This window comes from Odocoileus virginianus, chromosome 17 (genome assembly GCF_023699985.2).
Source record: "Odocoileus virginianus isolate 20LAN1187 ecotype Illinois chromosome 17, Ovbor_1.2, whole genome shotgun sequence".
NCBI lineage: Eukaryota > Metazoa > Chordata > Mammalia > Artiodactyla > Cervidae > Odocoileus > Odocoileus virginianus.
The window spans coordinates 21,635,359-21,649,051 of record NC_069690.1 but is presented as its reverse complement, the minus strand read 5'-3'; the positions used below and the strand labels follow the sequence as shown (position 1 = coordinate 21,649,051).

At 51.8% G+C, this 13,693-nt stretch overlaps 1 protein-coding gene across 1 annotated transcript; it reads right to left on the bottom strand.

The window, feature by feature from the left end:
- Positions 1-1,694: 1,694 nt before the first annotated feature.
- On the bottom strand, positions 1,695-13,693 carry SERPINF1 (serpin family F member 1). Its single transcript, XM_020909805.2, has 8 exons — positions 13,589-13,693; positions 9,026-9,108; positions 7,454-7,652; positions 6,759-6,914; positions 6,127-6,330; positions 4,458-4,600; positions 2,750-2,960; positions 1,695-2,086 (listed from the first exon to the last, which is right to left on the bottom strand). The coding sequence occupies exons 2-8, from the start codon at positions 9,098-9,100 to the stop codon at positions 1,827-1,829; spliced, it is 1,248 nt and encodes a 415-aa protein (XP_020765464.2). The 5' UTR covers positions 9,101-9,108; positions 13,589-13,693; the 3' UTR covers positions 1,695-1,826.

Below are 13,693 nucleotides of genomic sequence, written 5' to 3'. Positions count from 1 at the left end.
CATGTCCTTTCTGAGTTATGTTTATTAGCAAACCTGAAAAGAGATTGCTTTTTTTCTATCTCCCCAAGCAGGCAAATGAAATACAGACTATGTAAGTACTGAAAAGGGGGAAAAACAGCTTCAGAAGATGCTGAGGGTATGGGCATGGCTGCTTGTGGTTTCAGACCTAAGAGACAAGCTAGGAAGGAGAACTGTTGTCTACCTGGTTGTATAGCACTGGTCTAGACGTTTTTGGCATCAGAGACTGGTTTCATGGAAGACACTTTTTCCACGGACCAGGAGCGGGGTGGGGATGGTTTGGGGATGATTCAAGCACATTATGCCTGTTGTGCACTTTATTTCTATTGTTATTACATCAGCTCCACCTCAGATCATCAGATGTTAGATCCTGGAGGTTGGGGACCCTGGTCTAAACCCCGTGAGAAGGCCAGAGTCTCTGGATCTGAACCCTGGGTTCTCTGTCACCACTGGGGACCAAGTGGTTCAGATGAGTTAGTGGAGAAGAATTCACACTGCTTTGAGAGCTTGCCCACCCCATCCATGCCAAGAAGTGCCTAGTGGTTGCCCTGGCATTTATAATCAGGAACTGAATGGCCTTGAAGCTGCCTGGCAGTAGCTTTTCAAGAAGCCGAGTGTTCAGAACACGGTTTGCACTCAAACCTTTGAATGAAGGGCAGGCAGAATCTCGTTTATCTTCCTTTCTACTAACTCACTGTGGCAGAGGCCATGGCCAATGAGATGTTTGGGTAGAGCTGACTTTCAAGAAGAAAAATTTAGTCCTGTGGCCAATTCTGTAGTTGTTCTGTTCTTGAAACACTTGGCACGTTTCAAGTTCCTGAAAAAAAGGTTCTGCTATACTTTGTAAAATAGGCCCACTTCCTTAAAAAGAATGTGGGTAGAATTTTACATCTCAGACCTCATTTTTATGTGAACTTAAGAGCTTTCTTTAAATGCTCTATAAAATACAAAATTATTTCCTGAAGTTACAAGCTTCCTCCCTGATCTGTCTGCATGTTAACCTGTGTTGTCAGGTGACATTAGCTTGACAAGGGGATTATCTGTGCTTGATTTAAGACCTAAAGTCCAAGACTTGCCTGGAGGTCCGGTGGCTAAGACTCCACACTTCCAAAGCAGGAGGCCCAGGGAAACTAAGATCCCACATGCTATGTAGTGTGGCCAAAAAATAAAAAACCTGAAGTCTTGTGCTTCCCAGATGGTGCTAGTGGTTAAGAACCCACCTGCCAAAGCAGGAGACATAGAGATGCAGGTTCAATCCCTGGGTCGGGAAGATCCCCTGGAGGAAGGCATGGCAACCCACTCCAGTATTCCTGCCTGGAGAATCCCATGGACAGAGGAGCCTGGCAGGCTACAGTCCATAGGGTCGCAAAGAGTCAGACATGACTGAAGCAACTTAGCATGTAAAATCCTGTGTGTTTAAGAGCTGGCTCCACTGATTGTAGAGACAGGAAATCTCTTCCCAGGGGGATTGGTGTCCTAAAGTGTGAATCCCCACAGAGCAGAGAATCAGTCCCAGCATTATATAGTGCAGATAACTAAAGTTCGTATCTCATATGGTGACTTTCTGCAGTGTAGATAGACCCAGCCTATAAAGACGGGACCAACAAATTCCTAAAGGGCTATTTGTCTTCATATTAAATTTAACATAGCTCAAAATAGGAGGAGGAGCAGGGTAATGAAAGGTAAGGATAAAGCACTTTTATTGCAAAGTATACATTGAAAAGTAGGGGCAGCCTTCATATAATATATAATCTGCCATCCCGCTAGTGTTTTTTTCTTCTGGGGTATTTGAACATTAAGTTGGAGTATTAAGTGCCCCTGGGGTCCAGAATTTTGCCTATGAAGAGAAGGGCCCCTGTTTCTGTGTCCCTCAGTACAAAGATGAAAGGTTGGTTAAGGTGATAGTCCAGAGGGAAGGTGAGGCGGGCAGGCTGGACCCCTGGGCTGGGGTTAGTACCTGCCCCATCCTCATTCCACTCGAATCCGATGCGATGTTCCACTTGAGTGAGTTTGATAGGTTTGCCCGTGATCTTGCTAAAGTCTGGTGCGTCAAACAGGGATTGCAGCTCTGCAGAAATTGAGAGAGATTTCCATTAAAACCTTGCCTTGTGAACGCTACAAGAAAGAATACAAACCTGATTCTCAAGAAGGCAAGCAAAGTGGGGGTGGAACACTGCTTTTGGCTGTCTGTGACATATGTAGAGCTCTGGGCTGGTTAAGGGTTAAGTGACTTGCCTAAGAGCACTCAGCCAATGAGGTTAAGATTAGAAACCAGGTCAAGGGACCTATCTTGAGAGGCAGTGTTCGAAGTTCCTGTTATAGGATGTATGCTCTGGGGCCTTAGGAATGAATCTGATAAGGAAGGCAGTTCAGCCTTCCCCTCCAGCACTATTAGAATGAAGGGATCATCCCGGGCCCCAGTATTAGTCCGTGGAGGCTTTGTATTTTGTTTAGCAAGGTGGAGGACTTCCCTTGTGGCTCAGCTGTTAAAGAATCTGCCTGCAATGCAGGAGACCTGGGTTTGATCCCTGGGTTGGGAAGATCCCCTGGAGAAGGGAAAGGCTACACACTCCAGTATTCTGACCTGGAGAATTCCATGGGAATTCCAGTCCATGGGGTCGCAGAGTCAGACACAACTGAGCGACTTTCACTTTCACTGTAGCAAGGTGGAAGGAAGGCTCAAAGATTCAACCCCACCCTCCCCAAGAGCAAAGAGGTGTTGTAGCCGTACTGAGCTCCTGCACAGACTTCGTGAGTTCGCCTTCATAACTCAGCTTCAGCTTGGGAATGGTCAGGACCGCCTGAACAGTCTTCAGTTCTCGGTCTATGTCATGAATGAACTCAGAGGTGAGGCTCTCTTCTATCAGGGTCAAGTTCTGGGTCACTCTCTGAGGCAGGAAGAAGATGATACTTGTGCTCCCAGTCAAGGGCAGCTGGGCAATCTGAAACAACAGAGAGGAAGCACATGGGTTAGATGTTTGGAGCCCAGGAGCCTAGCAATGGACAAACACCCCCAGCCGCCTTATCTCCTGGGACCAGGCCTTGCCTCGCTTCCCCCACCTGTCTGTGTAACAGTTGTCCCTCTAAGCTGTTGCTTTCCGGCAGCAAGATGTCTACTGCTGGGACTTGCCTGGTGGTAGAGTGGTTAAAGAATTCTGGCATTGCAGGGGGCACCGACAATCCCTGGGCTGAGAAGTAAGATCCCACATGCCGCAGAGCAGCTAAGCCCATGGGCCACAGCTAGAGAGTCCTTGCACTGCAATGAAAGACCCTGCATGAGGCAACTAAGACCTGATGCAGCTAAATAAATAAAAGTTCTCTACTGATGTTTCTTCAAGCATAAGCCATTGTCTTTTCTTAGCCGAATACCAACTGAAGTTATCTGCTGAAAGAATTTTCTTCTGTGGTTTTCTAAAGAGCCAGAATTGAATTCCCAGGTCTGTGTTTTCTTCCAAGGTTTGTCAGCCAGTAGTTACTGATCATCTGTTATATACAGAGCCCCAGACTAGAAATGAGGGCACTGGGAAGAGCAATGCAGAAGCAGCAATACAATGGCCCTCTGAGCTGAGGTCTTTAACCTAAGGGGCAGATGGCATCGGGGGTCCCGAGAGCCCCTGAAATCACCTGCAGAGATGCATGTGTGGCATTTCTCTCCAGTGCTTCAGGCATTTTGTCAGATTCCCAAAGAAAAAAACTACTGACTTAGAATTTTCTTAAGTCAGCTAGGAGAGACTTAGAATGCCAGGAACTTGGAGTTTGCAACAGATTTTGAAAGTTTGGATTTTTATAAATACAAGTTCTCCCCAAAAAAAGAGAAGAAGGAAAGACAAATAAATAAATAAATAACCAGTATTTGAGTGCCCAGTCTTGAGGACTCAATTTCACTTTACCAACCCTTGCAACAAACCCTGAGCTGGAGGATAAGTTTCAATAGCTAGGGCCCTTCATTTTTAGAAACAAAGGGCTCAGCTAGTGGGGCTTCCCTGATAGCTCAGTTGGTAAAGAATATGCCTGCAATGCCAGAGACCCTGATTTCATTCCTGGGTTGGGAAGGTCTGCAAGAGAAGGGATAGGCTACCCACTCCAGTATTCTTGGGCTTCCCCTGTAGCTCAGCTGGTAAAGAATCCACCTGCAATGCAGGAGACCTGGGTTCTCAATCGCTGGGTTAGGAAGATCCCCTGGAGGAGGGCATGGCAACCCACTCAGAAAAGCTCTTAACTTACTGAAGGGCACATAGCAGGTAAAATTCAGACAGCTCCATAACAAGAGAAGCCCACCTCACAACTACAGAAAGCCCATGCTGCGCAGCAAGGAAGACCCAGCTCAGTCGTAAATAAGTCAATGAATAATTCAGACTGCTGTCAGATCTCAAAGGCCATTCTATTCCCACTGCGCCATCCTGCCTAAACCCACACCACCACTCACTGCCCATACAGACCTTGCAGTTGAGATCAGAATCCAAGCCGTACCGTAAAACGGCCTTAGGGTCTGACATCATGGGGACTTTCACGGTCCTCTCCTCATCCAAGTGGAAATCCTCCAGGGAAGTCTTTCTGGAGTCAAACTTTGTTACCCACTGCCCTGGAATGAAACAGATGGAGTGCCCTGAGCCCCAGGAGACCAGAAAGGCACACACACTGCTGAAAATTGCCCAGCTACAGAACTGAGAATTGACCTTCATCTCCTATCAGTGCAGGAGACACAGGTGCAACCCTTGGGTTGGGAAGATCACCTGGAGGATGGCATGGCAACCCACTCCAGTATGCTTGCCTGGGAATTTCCGATGGACAGAGGTGCTACAGTCCGTGGGATTGCAAAAGAGTCCACTTAGCAATTAAACAACAGCAGGAATCTGAGTCATCAGAGGCCCTTACACATCAGGGAATAGATCTGTCTTGGGATGGGCAGTCTGGACCATGATATTTTGAGGGTCCTGACTACCTTCCACATGTAAACTCAGAAAGAAATATTGTCAGGTTTATTCAAGTGCTGTGATAGCTAGGAGAAAGGTGTAGAGTGTACACAGTCTACAGTGATGTGTCCGGGAGACAGACTGCAGGGAGGCCAGAGTTGGAAGTGACTGCGACGTCATGTCGACCATCTCATAGATGAAAAACCATGAACACCCAGAGAGGTGAAGTGATTTGCCAATGCTCACACAGTGAGCCGATCGTTTAACGTGGTCTTTAACATGCTGGTCTGTAACAGCTTCTTTCACTTCCTGGAGCTCAGTGCTTCATGAAGGACTTTTCTCTGGGGGTTTAGGGGTCCTCTTTCAACACTGCCTGATAGACAGTTGTGAAGCTTTTAAAGGGGAGGTTGCCCAAAATCCCACCCAAGTCTCATGAATAGGGCTGGCCTCACACTGGGCCTGTGGAATAGTTGGGTACCTCACCATGGCCTAGAAGAACATTATTAGAGAACTAACATGGTTTATCGAGGGCTTCCCAAGTGGTGGTAGTGGTAAAGAATCTGCCTGCCAATGCATGAGATGTAAGAGATGTGAGTTCAATCCCTGGGTCAGGAAAATCCCCTGGAGGAGGACATGGCAACCCACTCCAGTATTCTTGCCTGGAGAATTCCATGGACAAAGGATCCTGGTGGGCTACAGTCCATAGAGTTGCAAAGAGACACAACTGAACCAACTTAGCGCACACACACACACTTGGTTTATCGAGTGCCTGCTGTGTGTCCCAGGCATGATGCTAGCTAGGTCCATGAGAAGATAGGAGACAACACACATAGAGTGCCTCTGAAATCAGTTTGCCATCTCCCAGTGACAGATGAGAAAACAGGCTCAAAAAAGCTATGAAGTTCATGCAGGTCTCTCCAGCCAGAGCCAAGCATGGGCCCTCTACCAGCGCCTGCCCCAAAAAAGGCACAGGAGTGGGAGTGCCCCCTTATCTCTGCTGGTCTTTCTCCACAACCCCTTACACTTTGTAGGTACTTATCCAATGTTTGCCTTGGGTTTGGTGACAAGCAGGCAGCCTTCAGGCAAGGACCTTTCCAGGGTCCTCCTCTGCCTTCTTTGATGTCCCCTCCTTCCTGGCCCCCTCTTGACACCCACTGTCCACCCTCGGCCGAAAGCCAAGTGGAGAAGCCCTCACCCTTGAAGTAAGCCACGCCCAGGAGGAAAATGCTGATCTCACTGGGCATCTCCCTCGTGGACCTAGCGACTTTGCCTTTCATCTGGGCCTGCACCCAGTTGTTAATCTCCTGAAGGTCTATTCGAGAGTTGCCGGTTAGGATTCTGGGCCTGGTCCCATATGACTTCTCCAGGGGTGGGATGAAACTGGCTTTTATCCGAAGCTCTGCGAAGAGATGGGGCAGAGGTTAGTGCACTCTGAGACCTCACCCAACATCCTCCCTCACCCAACTTCTCCCTGACAGTCTGTGGCTCTGCCTGATCCTTGGCAGGCCCTGACTCCCTGCCTGGCATCCTTCCGGGGCTCTCTGGACTCCGTGCCAGCTTCCCCGAGCAATGGATGGGGAACAACAGATTTCACTCATTGTTGTTTCTCTTCACGTGACTGTCCTCCCCCAACCCTCCCGCTGTCTCCTTCAGCCCATATCCTCTTTCCGATCCTCTTTGTACTCATGTGGCCCCTTCCTGCCCACCCCGCAGTGCCCGGCCTGGCCCCAGGCAGACATGCTCTGGTGTTTACAAAGAAACCCTCAGATGCATTGCAGCAGAGAGCTCCACACGCCTCAGGCAGCTCGGGCCCACAGGGCGACTCACTCCTCTCAAAGATAATCCGGGAAGCGCTCTTAAGGTTCTTCTGGGGGGTGGTGACGGAGGCAAGGAGGTCCTTGTAGGTGCCGTGGATGTCTGGGTTACTGATCAGGTCGTAGTACAGAGCCCTGTGAATGACGGATTCTGTCCGCTGTTCCGCACCTGCCAAGGGGAACAGGCGTGTGAGCCTCTGTAACTGCTTGCCTGGCCCATGTCAGCCTAGCTCTTGGGGACACTGAACCCTGAGCCTGTCTATCTGCTGGTACCTGGAGATTTTCTAGGTGGGAAGGAATTTGAAGGCAGTGGAAGAAAAATAGGTTTTCCTGAAGGTAGGCCAAAGGCATCAGGCCTGGAAAAATAAAAGGATGGGAGTGAGGGTTCAAAGTCCCCGTACTTCTCCCACCACAGCACTTACCAGATTGTTCTACAGCTTCCTATTTCCTACTTTTCCCCATGAACCCAGCTGTGTGGCCCGAGTGAGAGCAGAGACCATTGGTCCCAAAGCCACACACCTGTGTCGGCATTGCTCCGCACCCCGCTCCCCAACCGGAGCCCCCACTCGTACATGCCAGGACCCTGGGCCAGCCTCTCGGGCCTCATCACCCTCCCTAAGTGAAGTGTGTCCAGGGCCTAGAGTCAGCTATGTACAGAGGTCAGAGGGCGGCTCTGGGATCCCGGGCTTTCTGCAGCGGGGGCCTCACCCAGGGACAGGGCAGAGAGCGCCGTGGCCACGCTGAGCGGAGACAGCAGCACGTTGGCGGTGGGGCTCTCGCCGGATCTCACGCGGTACAGGTCGTAGCCAAAGTTGGAGACGGCTGCCGCCAGCTTGTTCACGGGGACCTTGAAGAAGGGATCCTCTTCCTCCACTGGCGCCCCCGTGCTCTCGGGGGACAGGGAGCCCTGCATTTGAGTACAAGGACCAGTGCAGATGAGCAGGGGGTGACTGGTCTCCTGGCTTGCCGTGGGACTGTCCTTCTAGTCCCTGAAGGCTGTCCTGTCTGAGGAGGTATAACCATCCGTTGGACTGAGTCTGTACCCCCTACTCCTATGGGGGTGCTCCGCTGGGGAGAGGCAACTCTCAAGAGAGGGTAGCTGGCCAGCTTTAAACACCAGTGACCTGTGAGCTTCAGGCCTGTGACTTGTGGGGAAAAAAAACGGAGGGAAGTCCCCCTTCCCAAGAAATTCTGTTCTCAGGCCAGAGTCTCCCTGTCTGCTCAGACTTGCCCACTGCTCCCAGGTCTCCACCTGGACCCTCCTATCAAACCTTCCTTGTCTTTCTTGGCTCGGATCAGACGTCACCTCCTCCATCACAGACTTTCTCTGGTGGCCCCAATATGAAGGCATCTTTAGTTCTCTGGCCATTTTTGAGAGTCAACTACCACTCACATATTAACCACTCACCATGTGTATACCATGCGCCAGGCTCTGTGGTGGTTCTTTTCATTTGAGTTACTTCATTTCATACTAGTTGATGTAAGTGATATCCTCAAAGATTAATGTCTTAAAACAGTTTCTTGAAGGCCAGAACTGAGTCTTTTATATTTCCACCCATCCCCAGCACCTACAGAGTAGGTGTTCAGTAGATAAATAAGTCACTGTCCACATTGGCCCTGTAAGGATGGGTATTTTTCATTCCGTCTTATAGATAAGAAAATAGATTCAAGTTACAGTGACTTATCTAAAATTAAAAAAAAAACTGGTGACAGGTGGAACCAGAATTCAAACCTGGAACTCACAATAAAGTCCAGAGCTCCTACCAATATGCCCCACCTGGCCTAGCCGCCCTTGTGACAGTCACCACCACCTCCCTACCCCCGACTGTCACATAGCCTAGGCTTCTTGGCATCCGCCTTTGCAACCTGACTGTGCTCTCTGGACAGGAAAGAGGCATTTCCATGCTCTTACATCTCTGCTGCCCCCTAGTTAGGATCGGAGCAAACATCCAAGACCACCAGCTCCTCAGTGAGACCCATAAGTAATGCAGGGTAATGAGAAAATCTTCACTGAAGCTCTTGTTAGAGGGCTTTCACCTTTCACCTTCTTGGATCTCCCCCCCACCCCCACCCCCTGTCCTCTGAAAGGCAGGGCGAGACGCTTTCTGTTTTGCTCTTGGAAAAACCAAGGCCCTGTCTGGACGGAAAGACCAGAGCCTGGCCTGCAGCCTGGGTGCTGTCCAGTCTCCCCGTGCTGCCTGACGAGGCGGGGCTGGGATGGCTAACGTTGCCCCCCAGTCACCCCGCCCCAGGCCTCCACCGCGCCCAACTCCTACTGACCGCCTCCGGGCCGGCGTTCTGGCAGCAGCCAAGCCCAAGGAGGGCTCCACAGAAGAGTAGCACAAGGGCCTGCATCTCAGGGCCTGCAAGAGAGCAAAAGAGGAGGCAGGCTGCTTCCCTCACCACCACCCTGCACCACCAGCCGCCCTGGGCAGGGAGCAGGGCCAGGCAGCTTCCGTTCAGCCTCCCCCCGGGCTGGAAGTGGACCCTCAGCTTGCTAACCCCTCCCTCTCAGCACCTCCCCAGCCCTCCCCCTTGCTCACAGCCCACAGTCCTATGGCGAGCTTGTGCTTTCATTCATGGTCTGTGCCAGGAGACCTTCCTTCAGGCCTAAACCTCCAGGATGGTGAAGGCCCAGCAGTGGGCTTCTGTGTGGGGACGTGATCCAGCCCAAATGCGCACCAAGGCTGTTCCCTGTGGGCACCTGACCAGCTTGTTATGCAGGATTTGGGTCTATGGCTAATAACAGCATTGGGGTGGAATCTCAGATGTGGAATCAGAGAAGACAGAGAATGCGGGCATCTGGTCCAGCCCCAGGTCCCCCACGAGAAGCTCTCAAACTCTCTCCTTGAATTGCTCTGCCCTGGAAACTGTGGTTTCATCAGGGAATCATGGGATCTTAGTTCCCTGACCAGGGATTGAACCCAGATCCAGGCAGTGAAAATGCTGAGTTCTAGCCACTGGACTGCCAGGGAATTCCCATCAATCCTGTGTCTTTTTTGTTTGTCTGTTTATGGCTGTGCCAGGTCTCAACTGTAGCACATGGGAATCTTTTTTTTTTTCTTTAGATGCGTGTGAACTCTTAGTTTTGGCATGTGAGATCCAGTTCCCCAATCAGGGATTGAAACTGGACCCCCTGCATTAGGAACGCAGTCTTAGTCACTGAACTACCAGGGAAGTCCCCAGTTCTGTGTCTTAATACCTCTCTAAAGCCCAGTGTCTTCTCTTGTAAAATGGAAATCAATTCTTACCTGTTGCAATGAGAATTAAATTCAGTGATGTCTTCACAGCACTCAGCGGGGCCAAAGACAGGTGAGTTCTCTAATGATCCCTGAGTCAAATTGTGTCTCTCTACTCCTGGAACCTCAGGGCCCCCCTTTCCCTTGGGGAGCCAAGTCCTCTTCCTCCTACCAGCTTGGAACCCGCTCTGACACCCCTCAGAATTCTTTCCTTCAAGTTAAATAATACCATGTCTTAGTAAGGCCACCCACATCCCTACACCTCCCCAGCAGTAGCCTCTTTGGACAGGACTCTGATCCAACCTCTGGACCACAAGGGCAAAGGGAACTCTGAGTGCAGTGCCCCCCCCCCAATCTCTTGCCCTCCTACATTCATTGCCTCTGTGAGCTCAACCTTGGGGTCAGGATGTGGAGGTGGGAGGGGATGAAGGCAGTGGAGAGTTCATAAATAAGGTCTTCTGAGGGCCTTCTGGTTAGAGAGAGGGATAAGGTCCCAGCAGTCAGGACCTCTGGCTGGTCCCTGTTCTCCCTGCATTCACACTGCTGAGTCAAGAACTTATAATCTGTCTTCCCTACCTCTCACCTCCCCTGCAACACACACACAGGCCAAGGGTCTCAAACTCTTTCTTCCTTTTGTATACCCATAAACACATACTCGGGGGTTCCCAGTAGGCATTACTGGTAAAGAAGCCCCTTGCCAGTGAAGGAGACTAAAGAGATGCAGGTTTGATCTCTGCTTTGGGAAGGTCCCCTGGAGGAGGGCATGGCAACCCACTCCAGGATTCCTGCCTGGAGAATCCCATGGACAGAAGAGCCTGGCGGGCTACAGTCCAGGGATCACGGAGAATGGGACAGGACTCAAGCGACTTAGTACGCATGCATGCAAACACACACACTTTTCTGACTTCTCAGAACAAATAGGAAAATTAAGAGTGCAGTGTGTGGGGAATTCCCTGGTATCTAGTGGTTAAGACTCCGAACTTGCAATGCAGGGGTCTGGGCTTGATCCCTGGTTGGAGAACTAAGATCCCACATGCTACGTGGCCAAAAAAAAAAAAAAAAAAAGAATGCAGTGTGCGATTTGGGGGCAAAGTCCTTAAAATTGAGTCTGCCTTGGCGGCTCAGATGGTAAAGAATCTGCCTGCAATGTGAGAGACCCAGATTTGATCCCTGAGTCAGGAAGATACCCTGCAGAAGTGAATGGCTACCCACTCCGGTATTCTTGCCTGGAGAATCCTATGGACAGAAGAGTCTGGCAAGCTACAGTCCATGGGGTCACAAAGAGTCAGACACAACTGAGGGACTGACACAATCTTCTGGACAATGTGAAAGGCACCAAAAGAAAAGATGGCCTCTGAGTTTGTTCTGCTTATGGCTGGATGGCCAGTGGGTACCAGCCTGGCTTTTTCTCTAAACCCTGATCGCGAGCATGTATCTCCCAGTGAGTTCCACTGACCCCTCTGTTCTCAGCCAGCTGCTCTTCTGCATGGCAGCCCCTATCATTCAAGGAGAAATTGTCCACTGAGGCAACGGGAAGAACTTTCTGCAGGGCCAGATAGAGCCCGTAACAGCGTCCAGGCTCACAGCTGCTCTCTCCACCCGGCCAGCCCCACCCAGAGCTGGCAGGGCCCTTCCCTGCCTGAGCCCCAGCAAACTGGTTTAGCAGAGACTGGAAATTCAGTGAGATGCAGGGGCGGCAGGGCTCGAGGAAAAGCCATTAGCTCCAGTCCCTGGCCCAGGGTAGGGAACCGAGGGAGGAGGGAGGAGGTGAGAGATGCCACCCTGGCCTGGTGTTAAGGAAACCAAGTCCAGATGCTGTTGAAGGTGGGTCTTCTCTATAGGAGCTCCTACAGAGTTTGAGCTCAAACCTTGGGTCATGTGATCACTGTTACCACGTGGGTGGGCTGAGACCTGAAGATGCGGTGGTGAGGGACCCTGGCAGGGAAAGGCACGCGGGTCCACAGCTGCCAGAGCCTGTCTCCAGACGCACAGTATTAACGGTACCTCTTTGAACCCTCCACCTCAAGCCCTGGGGATGAGGGAAGTGGAGAGATTCTTGGAAGCCCCCTGCAAGGGCAGGGACAGGGTTGAGAGTAAGCGTCTTCTGCACAGGGGGGCCCCTCTGAGCACACTCGGTGCCTTGTCCAAGGAGACGGCTCTGTGGGCTGGGCCAGGCAGCCATCACCTGGCCAGGGGCACAGGCACAGTGGTGCCATCCAGTCCAAAGGGCAGTGTCCAAGCCGGGGGGGCGGGGAGGAGGTGACTCTCCTCCCAGCTCGGCCAAGCTCAGGTCTGCCTCTCAGCCACATTGCCCCAATCAAGAGACACAAGGAACTGCAATTTTGAGATCCTGCCTACCGGCTGGAAGGATACATTTGAGCCAGTACATGTGTTTCAGATTAAACCCAGTGGTGAGACAAACACCATCAATCCTCCTCCTCCTCCTCCTCCCAGAACCATACGCCTTTAAGCCACATGGCGGTGGACCTCACAGGCAGTGCAGGGAAGGCCACCACCCTCCTCCCTGTCTCTGGGAGGGAGATCCCAAGGGGTCCCCTCCGGATCCACCCCACTGTGGTGACCCCACTGAGTCCCCAGGCAACTTTTTTTTTCTGAAGTCTTGGAACCTGAATGCGTGGAGGCAGAGCACCCAGGGGTTTCAGCTCCCCACACCCCAGAAGGATCAGTCTTTAGAACAGAATTCCCTGGCCTGCTTCCCCTCCCACCCTCAGCCTGGGGGCCGAACTTCTGGTGGACTGGCATGGGCCAGACAATGATGGGTTTCTGGGAAGCCTGAAGTTCTTCTCTGGCCCAGACCCGCCCCTCGATGTGGCTGGCCCCAGGGAGCACCAAGGGTGCAGGCGGCCAACCTCTCCAGCTCTGGCAGCTAAGCCCCCAAATCCCATACCCCGGCTGGACTCAATAGTGATCATTGTTTGCGAGAGGCCAAGACCCCATTGATCTCCCAGCTTGTACTGGCAGCTGACTTGGCCAAAGAAAACGGGTGGGCCCTGGAGAGAAGGACCTCGCTGCCTTCCATCCCAGCACACAACCCCTGCCCCCGGAGGGCTCCCCGCAAGCCAGCTGCTTGGCAGTGGTGAGAAGTTACTTTTGAAATCAGCGCCAGTTGATGTTGAAAAGGCAACAGGGAGCTGAGTCTAAGCCATGGCCAGGCTGCCTGATGGGCTCCCCAGTGGAGGCACAGCACCCAACAGCCTCTTTCCCCCAGGGTTACAGAGCACCCCACCCCAAACTGCTGCTCAGACCTGACCCAGCAACTAGCCACGTTCTCAGCTTCTTCCCCTCCACTGCCTCCTTCCTCCACTGTCTCCAACCCATTCCATTCAAGAGTTTTCCCGGCTTCCTCTAATGGTGCAGTTGGTTTAGGGATGATTGGGTTCTGACCTTCTGACCTCCAACTCCCTCTGTCCTCCCTCACCCTGGTCCCCAAGCTGCAGGAACTATGGTCTCCCCGCCTCTTCTCCCTGGCACCCCTCTTTTCTGCTCCCTGGAGTTATACCTGCCTCACCCTGGTCACCCCAGCCCAGGGGAGCCTCCCATCTTCCCCTGATACGCACGCGGACCAGACAGAGAGCTGATTTACCTGTGGGTGCACCGCCGTTGCACGCCCAGCCTGGGTCTGCACACTGAGGGCCTCCTGTGAGCACCAGAGCCTTTTCTGCTGCCTCCCAAGCCAGCGTCCAGCAGG

Coding starts and splice junctions, on each gene's coding strand:
- SERPINF1 (XM_020909805.2), bottom strand. CDS start 9,100: ATGCAGGCCCTTGTGCTACTCTTCTGTGGAGCCCTCCTTGGGCTTGGC. Junction 6,915..7,453: donor GCTCTCTGCCCTGTCCCTGG/GTGAGGCCCCCG, acceptor TCCCCTTGGCAG/GTGCGGAACAGCGGACAGAA. Junction 2,087..2,749: donor GAAGTCTGTGCAGGAGCTCA/GTACGGCTACAA, acceptor CAATTTCTGCAG/AGCTGCAATCCCTGTTTGAC.